Source organism: Lupinus angustifolius, chromosome LG13 (assembly GCF_001865875.1).
Source record: "Lupinus angustifolius cultivar Tanjil chromosome LG13, LupAngTanjil_v1.0, whole genome shotgun sequence".
In the NCBI taxonomy this organism is placed as follows: Eukaryota; Viridiplantae; Streptophyta; class Magnoliopsida; order Fabales; family Fabaceae; genus Lupinus; species Lupinus angustifolius.
In genome coordinates, this window is record NC_032021.1 from 2,925,131 (window position 1) to 2,941,018 (window position 15,888).

General features: G+C 33.9%; 1 protein-coding gene and 1 long non-coding RNA gene across 2 annotated transcripts in view; one reads left to right on the plus strand and one right to left on the minus strand.

The window, feature by feature from the left end:
• LOC109325650 (DDT domain-containing protein PTM-like) lies at positions 14-9,364 on the minus strand. Its single transcript, XM_019558132.1, has 10 exons — positions 9,173-9,364; positions 8,135-9,009; positions 6,538-7,233; positions 5,119-6,313; positions 3,519-3,804; positions 2,979-3,103; positions 2,406-2,866; positions 2,262-2,290; positions 1,340-1,936; positions 14-1,261 (listed from the first exon to the last, which is right to left on the minus strand). Exons 2-10 carry the CDS (start codon positions 8,917-8,919, stop codon positions 336-338), a joined length of 5,100 nt encoding a protein of 1,699 aa, XP_019413677.1. The 5' UTR covers positions 8,920-9,009; positions 9,173-9,364; the 3' UTR covers positions 14-335.
• The window catches only part of LOC109325651, a 14,658-nt gene continuing 6,253 nt past the window's right edge, over positions 7,484-15,888 (plus strand). The window contains exon 1 of the long non-coding RNA XR_002105172.1: positions 7,484-7,494. This is a non-coding gene — a long non-coding RNA (uncharacterized LOC109325651). The remainder of the gene's footprint in view (positions 7,495-15,888) is intronic.

The following is a 15,888-nucleotide window of genomic DNA, read 5'->3' on the forward strand; positions in this document are numbered from 1 at the left end:
GGGGGGGGGGAGGGAATACCCAATGGTTCCCGAGCACTGATCAAGACCAACAGCTGCAGATTGAAAATCAAATCACTGAACTGAACTGATTCTATAGCGGACTCGGAAATCATTTGTGACCAGGTAACACAGAAGCCAATTAACCTCGATGTGCACAGAGGTGGATTCAACTAGTCCATGGTGATAGCTACAAGCAAATAATCAATATATTCATTGAGCCAACTTGTATTATAATAAAATTGCTTCTCCATGTGCAATCACCACCTCCAACAACAGCCATTTCAGAAGTCAGAATTTTACAGCACAGATGTTCAACAAGATGACAAGTAAACCAGCTATTCCCATTCTCGACAATTACCACACCTCCAATTTCCAAGCCTAGAAGGTGATTCAGCCCAAATTGAACATTGGCTGTGAATCAACATCCCACAAATGTCACAAAAAAGATCAGGGGCTGGTTCTGTTTGGTTACATTGCCTACAAGTAAGGCTGTTGTCTTGAAAGGAAATGGCCGGTTCTGGATTTTCAACTAATCTAACACCTCCACATTCTACAGGAACAAGTGTACCAGGATTTTCAAAATATCCTGACAAGTCTCCAGATGCATCAGCTCCCTCAAACTGACTACCGCTACTACCATCCGGCTGAAGCAGTTCCGTAAGAGAGAAGATGGTATTGGGCTCAAAATCCATTGATGCATAATTGAAACTTTCAGAATCATTCAGAAGATTGCTGTCAAAGCGAACACCAGGGTCATATTCTAAAGGAGTTGATGACCTCCCTACAGGGTTGGACAGATTGCCTGATTCAGTTTGTGTTGAGCATTTAGCATGCAAAGATTTACCCCAGAAGGAACCATTGTCATCCCCCTCACGCTTAACTTGCCTTCTCACTGGTAATTTCCGAGGTCCTGATGCAGAGACAGTATTTCGGTCAACATCAACTTCTAACTTAGGTTCTGTAATCAGCTCTACATTTGAAATACAAAAGAGCAGAGGATCATCATCTACACGAAAGACAGGTGTAGCAGGTTCACATTCTGTCATGTCAGAAAATGTTCCAGAATCAGAATCTGATGCAAAATGCCCTTTCTTTGAAACCATTGGGCGTGACCGGGACTTTTTGCCCTCTTGTGTCTTAGGCTTCGCATCAGAGTAGGGGCACTCAGGTGATTTTATCCTGCGGCACTTGCAACATTTGAAGCCCGACACATCCAAAATTTTGGACTCTTCAAGTTCAACAGCTTCAGCATGATACCAATCTGTAAAACCAAACACAGATCAAAATTATGGGCATAAATGCATTAAATTCTATCAGCTATTGACCAGAGGAAACTTACGTTGGCATGTCTGACAGAAAATATACATCAGATCAGATCTATATGCCTTACGACACAAGTGACAAACAGGTTCAATTTGAGGCATGCCAGAACCTCCCTTTAAAAGTATGTTTTTGAGCCTGAAATCAATGTCTGCTGCTGAATTTTCAACAATTTCATTGTTTCTCTTTTTCCATATAATACCCCAGGAACTATTCCTGTGTCGGCTTTTTGCTGCGGAAGTGGAATTAGAAAGAACTTGTTTCTTGTCAGGAGGACTATCTTTTGTCCCAGTAGAAGTCAATGCTCGATCATCACATTTAGACCTTGTTCCCCTCAAAACTGACACAGGCCCCACATGGTTCATGTCAGGAGAACAGGCCTTTGTCCTGGCAGATTTCAGTGCTTGATCATAACATTTAGGTCTTGGTCCCTTCAAAACCATCACAGAACCAGTTTCTCGTCCTTGTAAGAGCAAGGGAGTAGTTGGAGATCCATCACTAGTCTCTTTCAGAGCAAGTAACTTAGCAGGGTGACAATGATTGCATGTGGTCAAGTACTCAAGTTTCCCATTTCTACAGACCTTTGAACTTATAGAACAGCCCTCATGACAATAACCTAATGCCGGTAAAGAACGAAATATTAAAGTAACTTACATTTATGAAGAAGAATAAAATAAAAGGCAAGATACACAATAAAGAAAATTTCATTCCACATCCTAATACATTCCAACAAGCAATATTTTAGTTCTGGGATTTAATTTTCAAAATTAACAAAAGGCATTGTTCTCTGTTGATGCGTGTGACTTTGTTTATATATGGAAAATATTAAGTTATTACATGAGAAACTGAACAAGTTTCTTCCCCAGTTAAAGATTATCTTGGAGACCTTGGACAAAATAATATATGGTAAGGGAAAGGGTTACAGATCAAAGATGGGATACCTTGACATGCATTGCACTTGAAAGCAATCCTGAAATGATGCAAAATAGAGATTATTGTCTTGTAAGCATTACTTGTAAAGAGAAGAGGGACAAAGGAACCATAAAATAAACAATTGAAAGAGTAACCAAGTTTAGGGTAATTACCTAAATGAAACACCCATATGACATGCAGAACACGAGAACATGTCCAAGTTGTCTCTCTTGCAGGCAAGGTAAGAAAATATGTCCTTGCACTTGGCCTTCAACCGCCTTTTGTGCAAGTGAGACACGAAATTCAAGCACCCTTCACCAGATGGCACTTTTGTGTTACATTCTTCATACTCTTTTACCAAATGTAAAGGAATGTGTGCTTCAGAAAACCAATATTTTTCCTTTCCACCCGAATCTTGCTCAATTTCAACAACATTTTTCATAACCCGAGAAGAAAGATGCTTTTGGCTCCCAAAAACCACTCCATAACAACATTTTCCCTCTACAAGCTTTTTATCACATATATTTGAATTTCTGAAAGTAGAAGCTTCAGGTTCTTGACCTTTCCCATCCTGGGTGTTCTGTTCCTGACGAATAAGATCATTCCATCTGAGGTAAGAATCTAGATATCTTACCTGGTACAAATAATATCACCAAGTCACAACATTAGCAAAGATCCATTATGTTTACAACCAAAATTAATTAGCTAATGCAAGAAATAAAATTCATAATAAACAAAAAAAGAACCTGAAGTGCCAATTGTGATGCATTTCTACTCATTTGAACTGCAACTCTCCAAACAAGTTGTCTGCTTCTTTTAGGGGTTTCAGAGCCATCAGTATAGAAAATACCAGAAATTTTCCTCCGACCACCTGTTGACCACAATAAACAGTACATGTATGTTTATTTCCTAACAAAGTAGACCACAATAATTAAGAATTGGCAAATAGTTGTCTACTTATATACCGGGGTGACAATAAAGTTTAACAGTTCACTGGGGGTTCTGTAGGCTCAGATTAACTTGATTCAAACCTTGATTATATCATATGAATTTGGTATGATACTCAAATATATCTAGAATACAAAAATCAGCTTGGCTTGAAAGCTCACAAGCCAGGCCAACTAATTGCGCATGTGGACACACACGCACACATAACTACATGTTCAATTAAAATTCAAAATTATTTACTAGAAACAAATAAAATCATAATTCAGTTATTTCTAATTCAAATCTCAAAACAGGCTCAATGACACTCCTTGCATATTAATTAGTTGGAAACAAAGTACCCTGGCGAGCTGCTTTTCTGAGCATGTATAATGGCAAAACTGCTTTCTGGAATACAAACTTGGTGAATTTGCTTCCTCGCCACCATACAAAGCTTTCTTTGGTTGCATCAACTTTAGCTCCATCAATAGCTAACCGCTTTTTGTAACGCCTACCACTTGGTGCATGTTTCTGTGTTGTTCCAAGAGAAGATGCAGCACTTTGTATTATGGAAGAGTCTACCAAACAATCATCCATCCGCTTAACCCAATCCCCACAAAAAGCAATTGTGCGAATATTCTCCTCAAACTGAATATGAAATTTTATTTTATTAGGTACTGAAAAAAGGCTTTCAAAGTTGCTCTTGCTCATATGGTACAAAAAGCAATTGTGAGAATATTGCCCTGATAAGATATCTGAAATAGATTAATATTATGATATTATTCTGAATAAGGATCACATTATACACACAAAATCAAGCAATCTTAAAAGACAGCATACCAGCATCTAAACTTATGACAGTTCACAGGACAATCCAAAAGCAACCAAATGGTGAAAACAAACACAGAATTTGGACTTTGTTTAAACACCTACACATTACAACTGCCACTTGGATGCCAACATTTAATTGAATACAACAAAATCATCGCAAACACCAATTCTTAGAGGATCTACTCAAGTATATATGAAGTCACTTAAAGCAGCAAAGTGGTCAGAGGAAAAAAGTCAACCTTAAATTACAAGAGGTTAGGTCCCATATAAACTCATAAATGTAAAAAAAAGAACCTGAGTTCATCCGTGGGTGATCAGATTTAAACCCATAAACGGCATCTCTTTCATTGGAAACTATGTTCTTCAGAATCTTCGGGCTCATGAATCAGCATTAACTGATTCAATATTAGGAAGTAAGCTTTAGTCTCTGGTTGATGACATAACTCAAGTCAGCCTTCTTATTAGAATAACTAAGCCTAACTCAACCACAAAAAAACAAGCTTATTGGAAATGGTTTCCCGAGTCATTAAATATGGTTCTTCACCCATTTACTCAATTGATGTGGGACTTGAATACTTAACAATTCTTTCTCTTGTTATGGTTTTGCTTCACCGACGCACCATCAAAGAAAATATCATCGCAAGAAATGAGGTCAATTTTTTAAAATCATAACAAGCATTAAAATTTGACTGCAAGTCACAAACCAACTCAGACACCAAATGATACTGACTTTGTTGTGCAAGTTTGTTTCTATTCCTCTAAATCACATAACAAAGCAATATAAGTAATAACTAATCTATTTCCTTAATTTGGGGCATTCTTTCCATTTATATCATTCATATTGTTTCAGTCAAACAACACAAAAACCACCTTGGAGTTGATCAATAAACCAAGAAAGTGAAAGGCACAAGTGGCAAGCGCCTGACTGTGTGACCTTACATTCTAATACATCACCTTAGCACCTGCAAAGGTCTGTGTGCAAGGATTACACAGCACATAGCATATTTTACACAGGGTACATGAAAAGTTGAAATAATAAATGCAAAATTGATAAAACGCAGATGCATGCCCTCATTAAGAAAAAAACTACAATATGACATTAAACAAATTAAAAACTAAACAATCACTCACTTCAAGTAAAAGTGGTTTGAGAGCACGGTATGTTGTGATTTCTTCAACTTGCTTACGCCATTGGTTTCTGTAGCTTGCTCTTTGGAAGGGCCCAACAAATAAACCACGTAAACATTCCTGTGTGTATATAATATATGTCGCAATGCTAGGAAGATTTCCCTCTCCACTTCTTAAAACAGAAAAACCAGTAACAAATTTCATAACACTTTTAATGGCACTTAGAGCAGCATGATTTAACATGCATCCTTTCTTGCTTGAAACTGCCGATTGACAAGAAAAGCACCAGCCACACCTCTCTCTCGGAACCTCCACATGCTTCTTTTCAGAACTTGGCCAAAAGAAGCGTGAAGCGGTTAGTGAGAACGCTTTTGCTTGCAAATAAACAATTGCAGCTGTAGTTTTCCTCTGATTGTCTGATACATGACCCTCAGACCTAGGCTCCTCTGAAGAAAGAACGGTCAATTTAGCAGCAGCAGATGCAGCAAAATCACCATGCATATAGTAGTTAATGTATGACAAAGGTTTATAGGAGAAACCCATGTGCCCAAAATTATTAGTAATATTGTGTTCACACTTTCCAAAACCTACTTGAGTACTTTCTTTGGTTTGCACTGAAAAATTTGTGGGCAACCCGATATCATTTGCATGGCCAAGATTATTGTAGTGGCTGTTCACCAAAGAGTACTTAGCATGATCTATTGCAATTAAACTATCCACAGAATGATGGTGATTCATAGCACACTGATGACTAGTTTCCAAAGGAAGCTTTGTATTCACAATAGGGCACTCTTTATTTCTAGCATTACAAAGGCTTTCATGAGAAGGACTTTGAGTGGTAACTGATGAAATATCAAGAGATGACACAGCAATATCACCTTGATTCAAACTCGAGTTGGCTAGAGGGTCCTCTCCCTTCACCAAATTAATAGGCTTATGATTGACTTCATCTGAGGGAGGAAGTAATGAAGTATGGAAATCTGTCTCTTCCTTTTTAATCACCAAGTTTACATTTTTTCCAGTTGAAGCAGAAAGAGGCAACACACTTCCTGGAATATTCCAGTATTGTAACGCTGCCATGCAAATACCATAATACATTGGTCTATGCTGCATAGATTCATAAAGCAATTGGAGAACTTTAGGAATGTCATTCTGATTGTAATATTGAAGCCCAAATCTATCATCATTGGTATTGAGCCTGCAATTATCCATGTTAAAAGGTCATAAAAAGATAAAACTTCAGAAGATATAGGGCATAATGAGAAAGATAGCAAACAAAAAATATTGAAGCACAAGTCAAGTCTAAAGCATGAACGTAACTGAACTTTAAATTTCAATAAATTCAAAAATAGTATCAATGCTGATCTGTCATAACAAATGAAAGGGTAAATAAACGTAACAATGCAAAGATGTTGAACATACACCAGCAAGTGGTTGCAAGTACCCACAAAGAGTTGCCCATACAAATCCTTTCCTAATATTTCACCCCCTCTAAGTGATGTTCCCTTTACAGTTGTTGGCTCAATCATGTTAATTTTGCACTCTGGACAATACCATGCCCCTTCTGGAATATACATTTTCATCACACCAATACATCTCGAATGGTAAGCAGAAGGGCACCCATCACAACAAAGCAGGATCCCATCCATACCGCAGAGGCGACATTCATCTCCATTTCTATGATCTTCACCATCCTCAGTGCTTTCAGTATCTCTAAAATATGAAATAGAATTACCAGTTTGGTTCACAGCATTTGATACTGAAGCAAACTCCATTGATTCTTTATCCTCACAAGAAGAAGTCTTGGCATATCTTGGATGGACTCTTCCCGGCCTTATTTCCACAGGAGGGATATCTTCTGCATCATAATCTACCCCTACCTCCGAATCTTTGCGCATATTCATTTCAGCTTTTATCTCCTCAGATTCCAAAACATCATCACAAAGAATTTGCAATATCATTAGTTTCCTACTCACAGGAAATAAATAATACTCCCTGGTAAAAACTTCATCATAAAATCCGTCCCACTCAGGCCCTTTTGTGTATCCATTAATGATTAAATACTGAATTGCAAAAACAGGCCAAGTCAATGTATCAAGCAAGCTCCAATCATTACACCTGTGAATATCAGAAAATCAATATATTTTCAAATATAAATGATCTTAACAAAAAATAACTGTATAAAACATTAACAAATTACTTGTACAGATAATACATCACATCACATCATTATACCATATGGAAGAACCGTCAAATAAGAAGTGGAAATAAATATAAGCACCCAAAGCATTTTGACACTAGTATGGATAATACACCACAGCAGTATACAATGTGCATAGAATTTCATCGAATTAAAAAATATGAATATAAACCATGTGAGTGCGACGAAGTTAATATATTTCCAAATATAAATAATTTTGGAAAAATAATAAGAATAATAGCATTGAGTATGAACAATTTAGTTGTGCATATAATACACTGTAGTAGTATACCATATACACGAAATTCCATCAAATCAAGAAGCACAAATACAAAACCTGGCGAAACCGACAAACTTAAAATCTTTCCAAACATAAATGATCTTAATAAAATAATGATAGCATAAAGTATTGACAAGTTACTTGTACAGATAATATACCACAGCAGTGTACCATATATACAGAATTATATCAAATTAAAAAGAACAAATACAATCCCTGTGAGTCCAACAAAATCAATATCTTTCCAAATATAAATGATCTGGTGAAAATAATAATAGAGAAAAAATGTATGCACTGGCCGTGTAAGAGTTTTTTACATTGCCACTTTATCATTAAATATAAGTAATACACATGAATGGTGGATGAAGTACCGACTGTGTGTATAAAATTTTATATTGACAGTGAATATATATTACACTCATAATAATAATAACAGCATCAAATTTCAACAAATTACTGGTGCAGATAATGCACTACAGTAGTATTACTATACGTGCAAAATTCCATCAAAATTAAAACATGCGAATAAATATAGTCACCTAAAGCATTTTGACACAAGCTCCGATCCCTCGGGTGAAACAGTTTCAAGATGATGCTTTAACGTGCGCATAAGGGAGACATGAATAGCGTCAAACAATGTGTTTGCAACTTGGCAGTTGAGGGCGCCAACAAAGTCATCCAGGGTAAAGGGAGTTAAAAAAAGGCAAGTGCTGAATGATCTTAAGAATCCATAAACGGCGAACAGGTGTGAGACATATTGATCCGGCACTCCAACAGTTCCCGATGAAGGAGGCAACTGCAGTGGTGGTGGCAGAGGCAGTGTCTCAGCCTCAATGCCGGGACCCTTTTCCCCTAAACCCATACTTAAATCTCCTGATTCATCATCATATTGTTCCTTGTTCAATTCACAAGAAACAGGTGCATCAATCTTCAATTCCTCTTTATTCTGATTAGCAGAACCCTTATGTTTCTCATCTGCGACCTTTACACTAATCTGTGACACTAATTCCTCTAATTTAACCTTCCTTCTAGTCAAACCAGCATCGAAATCATTATCATTAACAAGGATTGCACGAACCTCACCACTATCTAAATCCTCACTATCTCCACCCTCATAATGAACCCTATACAATCCACATTCATAATACACAACCTTACCGAGAAAATTTCGTTTTCTCCGGAACTTTTTCTGCACGAATCGCCCAACCAATGCTATCGGTTTTGTCTCCACAACTTGCCTCTTTGATTTTGCAACCGGTTTTTCTTCGTCCTTTCTTCTCCGCTTACGTGGCCTTCCCCTCGATCTAGCAACCGGCGTTTCCATCGTCCGACCAGAATCAATATCCAATTTGATTTTTCAGAAACGTTTGATTTTCACCGAACAAAAACAAGAAAACTAGGGTTCCTTCATATCCTACAAAAACAACGACATAAAAAAAGTTAATAACAACGAGAGTAAAAAGTGAAAAATAAAAAATCCAAGTTCAAATATAAATTCGTGAATTGGAAAACGATTTGTGATACATTGCAGATAGAGAATAAGAGAAGATGCATGGCTAGTTAGATTGAGAAAGCACCATTGAATAAGAAGAAGAAGAAACTGCTACTTCTACAAGGTGCGAAAAGAAGAATAAGATGTTGTGAGAGAAAAATAACCAACCCTAGTGGAAGAGAATGGTTGTGAAAAACGCGGTAACCGATTTATTATTCATATAAATATCAGAACGAGTCAGGTTGTGTGTTGACTCGTCGCGTTCGAGTTTACCCACCCAACTCGCCCGAGTTTACCCACCCAACTCGCCCGAGTTTACCTCTCTCGGTGCCGTGAGATTGAAAATTAGGGTACCAATCTGAATTAATTGAATCATGCCACTAAGAGGAGATCTACTTACAAATTTAAAAACTTATTATTAATCTTACTCATCAATTTACAAAAATTCAATATTTAAATTAATAGACAGATCTATTAAATTTTCTTAGAATTAATAACTAACTATATGAAATAAATTTAAAAATATTAAGTCTGAAAATAAGTGAATTCTCTATCCTTATTAATCATCATTTAGTAATTACTCAATTGAATACAGGGGATTTCTCATATTTGTAAATTATTTTATTGGAGTTTCCTCGTGCTCAGTATTAAATTATAAACTTGCAATTGTATTTCATCCAGTTTGCATTTAAATATTATTGTTGGCTAAAAAGTATGTGAAAAAAAAATATATACACAATTTACATCTATATATATATCTATACTATTAATCTATATTTATACTATTAATCTATACTTCTATACTATTAATAAAGGGAAAACATAAAATAATCATCCATTGTGTAATTTGTGTTTTCCTATTTTGCCCTCAATATCTTTTTATTTCTACCAAAAAACCATGTAATATTATTTTCTTATTTTATCCTTATTATCTTCTTATTTTAAAAGTGTATTTAAAAAATTGAATATTAGACCAATTGAACAAATTCAGCCGTAAATTTAGCACAAAAATTATATTTGAATTTATAAAATATAAACTATACATTACGAACGATAGGAAAATGGGTTGACAAGCACGACAGTGCATGTCAACACGCTAGTCATTATTATTATTATTATTGTATAATTCATCATAATATATAATTATAAATGAGTCTTAAATATAATTAATACAAAAATAATTGATGAATAATTTACTAATTGTATATTAATCTTTATACATATTACATTAAAAAGGATTATGTTAGATAAATATAACCAATAACAATAAAAAGATTTATACTACAAATCTTAAGTGAATATTATGATTTGGAACTAATATACATTTTAATTTATTGATTCTATTTTATATTAAAAAATCTTAGGTAAATATTATGATTTCAAACTGATATACATCTTACTTTATAAATTATAGGTAAGTGTTTTCGCATGAATTAAGATTATTTTTCTTATTGTGATGTCTTTTAAATAAGGGTGTGAAAATTGTTTTATGGAGTAAAAAATATGTCGATACGCATCAGATACGTGTGTCGGGTACGATACGCATCAGATACGTGTGTCGGGTACGATACGTATCAGATACGTCGATATGTATTTTTTCTAAAATACAGGATATGATACGTTCAGGGATACGCGTATAAAATAATAAAAACATATAAAATATGATAAAATTATAAGTGTAAATCAAAATATACAAAGTAAAAAATATAATGGAAATGTAAAATCATACAACAAATCTATTTTATCATATTTTAATGAAAACGAATCTATCCTAAAATCATTGCTCTCCATAACAAATATATTTTATCTTGTTCTAATGAAAACGAATATATCTTATCCTGTTTTATTATAAACGAATCTATTTTATCCTGTTTTATTGGAAACAAATCTATCTTATTTTGTTTTATTGGAAACGAATCTATATATCCTATATTTTACTGAAAACGAATCCATATATCCTATATTTTATTGAAAACGAATCGGATACGTGTCTTAATATTTATTTATTTTATTTTATTTTTTAATTTTTGGATACTCTATGGATACGTATCATTCGCGAATCCTTCGCAAATCTGAATATATTTGTATCGGATACGTATCGGACACCGACACGTGAAGGTGTTTGATGAATCCGTGTTTCATAGTTTTACTATTTATTAAATCAAACGTCCTAAATACTTTTTACGTTGAAATAATATACTAACTGAGTTTATTGTACATAATGTTAATGGTAGCTCTTTTAGTAATCCAATGTAACTATGATTGTATCTTTATAAACTATGGAGAGGTGAGTGGCTTGCTTCAACGATTTTGTTTGGTGTTCCATCAATCTTCAAGTCGAGCTCATTGTTATTTGAGTATAAAATGTATGTTAATGTACAGATTTATGCACATTTATTATAATATTTATTATTTAATTAGATTATTTTTTCTAAAAAATCAATAATAATTAAATATGAACGATTGATAATATAATAACAATGTATAAAACTCATATAATGTTATTATATATAATTTTCTTTGTTTATTTTGTCTCTGATAATTTTTAAAAAGAACACTAACGCCACAAAGGTTCAAAGTTTGGTATGTTAATGAATCAACTATTTTGTTATAACAGATGCGACTATAACTCATGAGGAATGATAGATAGCTTGAGGAGATTTTTTGTTCGAAGACTTTTTTATTACTCCATCCTCTTATATTACTCTTTATTTATTAATAAAAAAAGATTTGTTCTTCGACAAATTTTATAGTAAGTTATAGTTGGGAGTTGGATTATGAAAAGAATATAACGTAGAATGGATGATATATTCCATATATATAAATGAAACATTCAAGTGGGAGAAAGTGATTACAAGATCATTGTTGATATAGTGAAAATCAGTTAACATAGCAATGTTACATGTCTTGCTTTGGATAAATGAGGAAACTCAATGTTGCAATAAGATAAAGGTTCTCTCACCTAAAGGATTTTCCATAAATGCTTAATTCATAACAACTTATTATTTGATTACGTCTAAATAAAAGGAATACTTAAAGTAAGACAAAACAAATGAATTTATCTCCTACTTATATCCATATCCATACTATTAATAAAGGTAAAATAAATAATAACTATTATGGTATAATTTTTATATTCCAAACTTACATTTTTATATTTTTAGTAACTACTATAAACTTTCACATATTACTTTCATTTTTTATATTAATAATTTAATATTATTAATCTTCCACACATTCTCTTATTTCTATCTTCTATCTTTCTCCACCCAATAAGCACAAAATGAGAAATTGACATAAGTTTTATATATATCATATCAACTATCACATATTATCTTCTTAAATTTTCACTCTTTATTGAGTTTATATATTGCACTCTTATATTTAAATTGTTTTTATTAAATAATATAATATGAAGATCATACATACTATATCAAAAAATAAGAATGCGGGTGACCGACATGGAGTGCCGGTCGACACGCAAGTATACCATAATGTGAATGAGACTTCTCTCAAATAATGGAGAGACAAGTGATGTCAAAAACCAAAGAAAATGTGATATGTTTTTACACTTATACTCTTATATTTATTATGATAAGACAAATTTATCTTTCAAATTAAAGGGGAAAATTGCACTTGTCTCTCCAGTAATGGAGAGGAGCTTAACCCCTATAATGTAAATAATTAAATTTTAACATAGTTAAGATGTTGTTTAATTAGGTCAACTAAAATGTTGGTTTAAATTTAAACACTATTCCATTTCACATTTTAAAGTTTTTTAAAAATAATATAAATGTTATATTTAAAAATTGTTAATAATTATTAAACGAATCACGTAACCATGTATATGAGAAATATAATACAAGTGGTCGTTTGACGATGGAGTTTATGATCGTATCTCTAATTCTATAGAATTATATATAATATAACTAAAAGGTGAAAACATAGAATAATATGATTAAGGGATATGCAAATGTGAATTGAGGAACGGTAGTGATAACAAAGTAGTAAGAAGAAGAGAAATGTCCAATACCAATCACAATGGTTGATTGTCGAACATGTAATGGTTGAACTAATACCTACAATAGTTGAAACAAGGTCACAAGTGTTTGAATTAGGTTGTCAATGATAGTCATGGGGAAGAGGGTCAAACAATAAAATGGAAGAACAACCAACCAAGATTAGGATATGAAATAAGTTAACCTCTCTATAACCCAATTGATAAATGTTGATTTTGTTTGTCACATTTCTTGAGTTAACCTAATTCATTTGTAGTAATGTTAAAATGTGGTAAGAGCCATGAAAAGAAAGTTTTTTGATGAATCAAGAAGTGTATAAAAGAAAGCTTAAAGAAAGAAGAATGAGAAACAAAGATTGATAATATTCTCATTGAATGAATTAAATTGATTGAATAAGAAATGAGTCAATATGACTTATTTATACAAGAGAAAAAAATAAAAAGAAAGCTTGTAAAGCAAGTAACTAATATAAACTTAACTTGCTAATTACTAATTTTCTAACCAACTAACATCTTCCAAAATAACCTATCATATATCTTTAATATCCTCTCAAGTTGGTGAGTGAAAACTTTTAGCTCCAGCTTGGAATTGATTTGAAGTAATAACAACGTTTAACCACCCATGGCAGAAGCTATATCATCAAACGCTTAATTGTAACACCGTGAATTTTACGATTTTGAATTATAAGGTTTTATTAATATTTCTATTAATTATATATTCGAAAATGAATTTCTGTGAATTTTCGGTAAAGAATTAGATGAAACTGTAGTTGAGTTTTAGTTTTGTAATTTTATTTCCTATTTTGTGGTAAATTTTGGTAATTTTCGGAGACAGTCAATTCTGAACCACTGACGGGGCCGAAATCCACTCGGTACGGCTCAAAAAGTGGTTTTTGAGTTCCGTAACTCGGAATCGAATTCCAATTGCGCTGTTGGCTTCGTAATTTCATTTCGAGTCAATATAGACTTTGAGTACACCCATACCTATTTTCTAAATATTTTTCACTCGGAATGTCGAAATCCAAAATTATAATCGGATATTAGGATCGGACGATTTATAATATCCGATCGAGTATTAGCCGATAATACTCGAGAAGGTTTATCGCACGTGTCCGCGAAGTGGTTGTTTCGCATTGGGATGCGAGATTTGCCTTTCCATAAAGCAAACCTCACATCACTCAATCTCATGAAATCATCATTAGCCACCCTAGGAGATTTTTTTCATGATTTCCCTCTCTCCTTAAACCCTTACACTCCACACTTCACTCTCTCACTCTTGCATTTCCAAAGAAGAGGTAAATCCTCTCTTCATTTTTCTCATGTTTTCTTCCATTTTCAATCCTTGATCTCTCAACATTCAACCAATGGATGTTGATGAGCTTTAAGTATGTTGTTCATGAGTATGTCAAGAACATATTCAACCTTTGAAATTTTCTAAAACGATTTCTAACTCATTTTCTTCTCAAAACCGAAAATGATGATGTTCTTGAACTTATGAAAATATTTTGTTGAAACCATGAACAACTTGTGTTCATGGAGTTGTTATAATGTTTTGTTACATGTATTTTGTTGTTTTAGCCAAAGGGGATGATGATGAAATCAAAGGAACCTTTAGGAAGTGTTTTGGAAAAATGAGAATGTATGTATTTCTAGTTGTTGTTAGCCTTAAACCATGGTTTGGAACAAGTTGGAAAAATAGAGACTTTTGTTAAAATGATGTTAAGGTTTATGAGTACATGAAGCCTCATAAGACTCTTAAAGGATATTTTGAATAACTTACTTTAAAATGGTAAGATTATCAAAGAATGTCTTAAATGGGAATATGTAGTTTTAAGTATTTTGGTAACGATTTTAGAAATATCAGAAACTAACGGATTTTTATTGTGGTAGTTACGAAGATTTCGATGTTCGAACCTTGAAAACCAAACCACCCTTAGTTGACAAGTTAAAGCACGTTTCATTAAGGTGAGAGAGAACACATCGTGATATAGTGATGTCTGAATATGACACTCAGATCTCCTAAACCATCTCAAAGGTTTGAGAGTTAACTTGGGTTTTAAGAAACTCAATATTTTTATGTTTTGGATGTTTGTGAAGATATATGATTGTTGAGGAAATGAATTGAATAATGTATGCGAGAAAGAACACATCGTGACATAGTGGTGTCCGAATATGACACCCGGATCTCCTAAACCATCTCAAAGGTTTTGGAGTTAAATGGGGTTTTTAGAAACCCAAGATTTTGTATGTTTGAATGTTTTGAATATATATGATTGTTGATGAAATGTGTTGAATATTGTATATGAAAGTTGTTGGGAACTTTTCTGCGTGCAGGTGTTTGAGAAACCATGTTTAAATGTGTTTCGGTTGTCGAAAAGGGCAAAAATTGGTATTCTATCCAAGTCCCTGTCGCTTGGGCGAGCACAGTCTCGCTTGGGCGAGGGGCGAGGACTGGGCGAGGGGAAGTTTTGGTTCTGGAACTCCCTCGCCCGGGCGACAAAGTCTCGCTTGGGCGAGCAAGGGTCCCGCTTAGGCGAGAAAGCCCAGGATTTTGATGAAATTCTGGAAATCTCTCGCCCGGGCGAGCATAGGCTTCGCTTGGGTGAAAACGAAAACGAAAAGAAAAAAAAACCAAGATTTCAATGAGTTTCTAGAACTCTCTCGCTTGGGCGAGAGATGTCTCGCTTGAGCGAGAGATGCCCAATTTCAAAATGGTATTGTTGATTGAATTTTCGCTTGAGTGAAGGGTCCTCGCTTGGGAGAGAGACAATAATTGTGTTTGA

Excerpts from the sequence above, each read along its gene's own strand:
- LOC109325650 (XM_019558132.1), bottom strand. The coding sequence starts at position 8,919 with ATGGAAACGCCGGTTGCTAGATCGAGGGGAAGGCCACGTAAGCGGAGA. Across the intron at positions 3,805-5,118 it reads TCAAACCACTTTTACTTGAA|TTTGAGGAGAATATTCGCAC; the intron begins GTGAGTGATTGT and ends TTTCATATTCAG. Across the intron at positions 1,262-1,339 it reads TTTCTGTCAGACATGCCAAC|ATTGGTATCATGCTGAAGCT; the intron begins GTAAGTTTCCTC and ends TTGGTTTTACAG.